The 4,344-nt window shown below is 32.7% G+C and overlaps 1 protein-coding gene across 1 annotated transcript in view; it reads left to right on the top strand.

Moving 5' to 3' along the window:
- The window catches only part of NFRKB (nuclear factor related to kappaB binding protein), a 38,436-nt gene extending 34,488 nt beyond the window's left edge, over positions 1–3,948 (top strand). Inside the window, exon 17 of the mRNA XM_018521309.1 lies at positions 3,529–3,948. Coding sequence (XP_018376811.1) covers positions 3,529–3,945 — 417 coding nt within the window. The 3' untranslated portion in view covers positions 3,946–3,948. The remainder of the gene's footprint in view (positions 1–3,528) is intronic.
- Positions 3,949–4,344: the final 396 nt, after the last annotated feature.

The raw sequence follows: 4,344 nt of genomic DNA, 5'->3' as shown, positions 1-4,344 counted from the left end.
GGGAACACCAGGGTGACGGGTTCAAAAAATCGATTTTTTTTGCATTTTTGTACTACTTGGAGTCTTAAAAATATGTCCCTATAACATTATGTTGAAATTCCTAACGGAACAATAGTAAATATGTGATAGAGTAGAACATAGTCAGATGTCGCGCGCTACCTGAAAACGTTTAGCATTCCTCTTGATCTGCTTGTAGACAGTTTTATCGGTATTCTTTTGTTGCCTGTGTGCTTGAGTCTTTATTCTATAGTGTATATATTCTTGAGACGACCGTTAACAAACGATACGAAATTTTATCGTTTTATATAAACTAATTGGTTGTAAAATTTTAAACACGTTTTTCTCAAACCATGCTGCAAATTCCCATGGGGAATTTTCCTATGGGTTTGCCTAATCATAGATACCCATGATAAATTCGACAGGTCCCCATGGGAGGAGGCTCCTTGCTGTAAATTCCCATGGGTTTTTTCATGGGTTCCTATAGAGAACTATGAGATTCTGGCTTTGTTCCAAAATTTGCTGCCAGTATTGAAAATCTATTACGTTTATGTGCATAGATTTTCAGTGCTGACAGTAAATTTTGGAACACAGCCTCTATAGGAGCTTGTACAGTGTAAACAATTGATGACAACAGAGAAAAATATCAGGGCGTTCCTCGTCTCGGACCCAGGCCTGGTCTTTTCTCCGAATTGGTAGACTTCCGTTCTGCCACAGAGCTACACAGCCCTGACGCTGATAGCTTTTCTGTTGTGCCTATTTCCTCTAAATTTCTTACAATAGATACCTACAGGATTTACGCAACATGTATATATAGGATGATATAGGAAATTTAGTACGAAACGTTGGAATTTCAAGAATGGGTCTAGACACGGAGAAAACCCGCCAAACGCATAATCTTTATATAGAAAGCACCCGTGGAAGCCATAAGAATATTAACCTAAAATATATATAAAAACACCCTGTTAAATTCATAATGTGGAATTATATTCAGTTTGAACTATTTTTAATTATTTCTATAGAATATATATATTATTCTCTCAAGTTAGTATAGGTACCCATAGGAATGCGGAAGAGATGCCTATGGGAATTAAAGGCCTATAGGATACTGCATCTTGACGTATAGGAACATGTAGGTGCATATAGGACAGAAATGTGTATACATCATTATCCTATGGTAGCTTATAGGCACTTTCAGTCTCCATGGGGTACCTCCCCACTGTCTTACGTACGCCTACATGTTACTATACGTCAAATTGGTATCCTACACATCCTTTTAGTTCTCATGGAGGCATCTGTCCACATTCCTGGGGGTACTTTTACTAACCTATTGCATTCCTATGGATGTCCTACCTATAGGTAACTACACAAGCTCCTATAGAATCTTATAATTATCTATAGGAACCTATGAAAAAACCCATGGGAATTTGCAGCAGGGAAACCACGTTTTCGTAACTGAGCGCTCACATATCTCGGCCAATTTTTATCCGAATGACTTGAATTTTGGACAAAATGTTTATATACAACGAAATTGTCTTCAGTTGCACGTACGAATCGGATTATTAGTTTTTGAAAAACAATTAAAAAAGTAACGATTTTTTATCGCAAAATTGCAACCTCTTTCTTTAAAACCGTGCCATTTTGTCTAAAATTATTTTATCAAAAAATCCGTACGTGCAACTGAAACTACACTCATATACCTTAAAATAAAGAAAAAAAAATTTATTTTGGAGCTCCCGTTCAGACGCAGCACGAGCGGCCGTGAACCCATCTTTTTTTAGACGAGGTGCACATCAATGAGCACTAAGGCTATAAATATTAATATTATTCAATGAATTTTTTAAAATAATTTCGTAAATGTATGTACTTCGAATATATAAAGACAATAATTCATATAAACTATTAATTAAAAAAAAAATTCACGATAATAGTCTTTTTTCGACCGTCACCCTGGTGTTCCCCCTTAAAATACACAATCAATAAAAAACTGATACAACCTATTTAAAATGAAAAATATAAAATAAATTCCAGAAACTTATTTAAAATATTAAATAAGAAATAGGTCAGAAGAAGTTATTTAAAATAATAAATACTAAATAACTTTTTAATTTTTTCTTTATTTATATTTTTTCTCTTTATTATATACATATATTTTAAATAAATTTATTTATTCGAAATAAGACCAAGCCCAGTTCACTATCGACCTATAAATCTTCATATTTTTAAATAAAATTTAGGGATGTTCTTTTAGCATGAAATAGAAGCTTTCGTGCTGAGGCTTATATATATATATATATATATATATATATATATATATATATATATAAACCCTTAATAAACGGTTGGTTTTTGGCATTCTTGTGTTAAATGTTGTCTCTATAATGTTATATATTATGTTGAATGTAATGTTATAAAAAACATTTTCCTAATAAATCATAAGTTTTTTAACACAATAGCAATAATAAAATGCATTGTTTAAAATGTAAATGCAATATATCTTCAATTTATAACTATTTAGGCATATTAAGAAAACATCTTCAGATTACTATAATAAATAACTAAATTTTTTGGACAGCTGACACTTGCTATTTTTTTCTTTTGTAGTTTGGAATGTCAACTTTAAGATATTGAAACATATTTTTCCTTTAAACATTTTTGTCTCAAAATTTTACATTTTTATATGAAAAAGTGCATTTTTTAAATTTTGTTAACCATATTTAGTTATAACAATTTATATTCAATTTGTTATAAATATACAACTTTACTTTCTAAAGATGTCAAAATATGCATAAAAATCGTTCAATAATTTTTTTATACTTGTGAAAGTGATGAAAATTAATCCAGAACACAAATAACCCAACATGTGTAATAAGGGTGTCCAAAACTAAGATGTGTATTAAGGATTAATGTGGCATCTTAAAAAGAGACGTCCATTGCGGGATTGATTTCTCGGCTTACACACATCTGATACAAAAAATTCAAAAAGATTATTAATTAGTATGAGTGTCGCTATCGCCCCTACCAAAATTGGGTCAAAATATTTACTCTACGCATACTTTTCACATAACAAAATAACGAAAAAGAAGTGGCAGTTTTTTTTTAATTTCTCTTCAAAACAGTGTCATTTTTTTTATTTTTTAATGAAAATTATTAATTGTGGTAGGGGCGATAGCGACACTCGTACTAATTAATAATCTTTTTGAAATTTTTGTTCTAAATGTGTCTATATATATAAACCGAGAAATCAATCACGCAATAAACATACGTCTCTCTTTAAAATGTTACATTAATGCTACAAAAGCAAACACTTAAAACCAATGATTAACATTCTTCATAAATTTTTTTTATACTATTAACTTGTACTTTTATAAATATTCAAGATTGCTTTCAATACATAGTATATTTACTGAGAGACATCCCTAAAGAAAACCTCAATTTTTTTACCATTACAGTAGAATGACCCCTAAATAAGGATAAAATAATATCATTCGGGTAGTGTTTCCGAACGTGTCTTTATACAAATATTTACAGGTGGTGCCACAAGCGCAAGCATCTTCTAGTCAATCAAAAATAATAGCAGTCAGCACACAACACCAACAATCTCAACCTCAACAGGCTCAAACTGTTCGAATGGTTACCGCTCAGCTTGCGGGAAAACCTATTGTATTAGCAAGCAGTAACAAAAACGTTGGAGTTGCAGTGAGTACCAGTGGTGGGAACGTAGTATTAGGCAAACAGCCCACTTCTCAGCAACAGCATCAACAACAAACACAGCAACCAATTATCTTGCCGAGTCAACTGCTCAACATCAAAACATTACATGGGCTCAAAGTGATTCCCACTCCTACCGGATTAAAAACCGCAGGTGGGGCCGTATACGCTCGAGTTATCGCTCCTACAACGATTGCCTCTACGCAGGCTGCATCGAATCAACAGCAGGCTCTTTAAACATAATCACTAAGAAATACTTCGTACAGCACACCTTGACAGAATTAATATTATTTACATACATTTATACTTAATTTGGTTGGCACTGTTTCTTTTATGCACGCACACATGCGCACGCATGCGTACACATCTACACATACCCAGTGCTTTCCAATTGTGAAATCATTAGACACTTTCGTGCACACGGTAACACAAGTTGCGTTCGAATTGCCGTAATCGTCGACACAACACTACACTTAATCCGAAAGCTACTAATCCGCTGTTTTTTAGTGACAATTATATATTATCAATCGCAACGGCTATAAATTGATGGCCGACAATTTTCTTTCTTTTTACAGTCATCAATACAGACGAAAAAAGCTACATTTAGTCTTAACTCTATATGAAATTGTTCACAAC

This window comes from Trachymyrmex cornetzi, unplaced genomic scaffold, assembly GCF_001594075.2.
Source record: "Trachymyrmex cornetzi isolate Tcor2-1 unplaced genomic scaffold, Tcor1.1 scaffold983, whole genome shotgun sequence".
Taxonomy (NCBI): Eukaryota; Metazoa; Arthropoda; class Insecta; order Hymenoptera; family Formicidae; genus Trachymyrmex; species Trachymyrmex cornetzi.
Note: the sequence above shows the minus strand (reverse complement) of the source record. Positions and strands in the feature narration are given on the sequence as shown.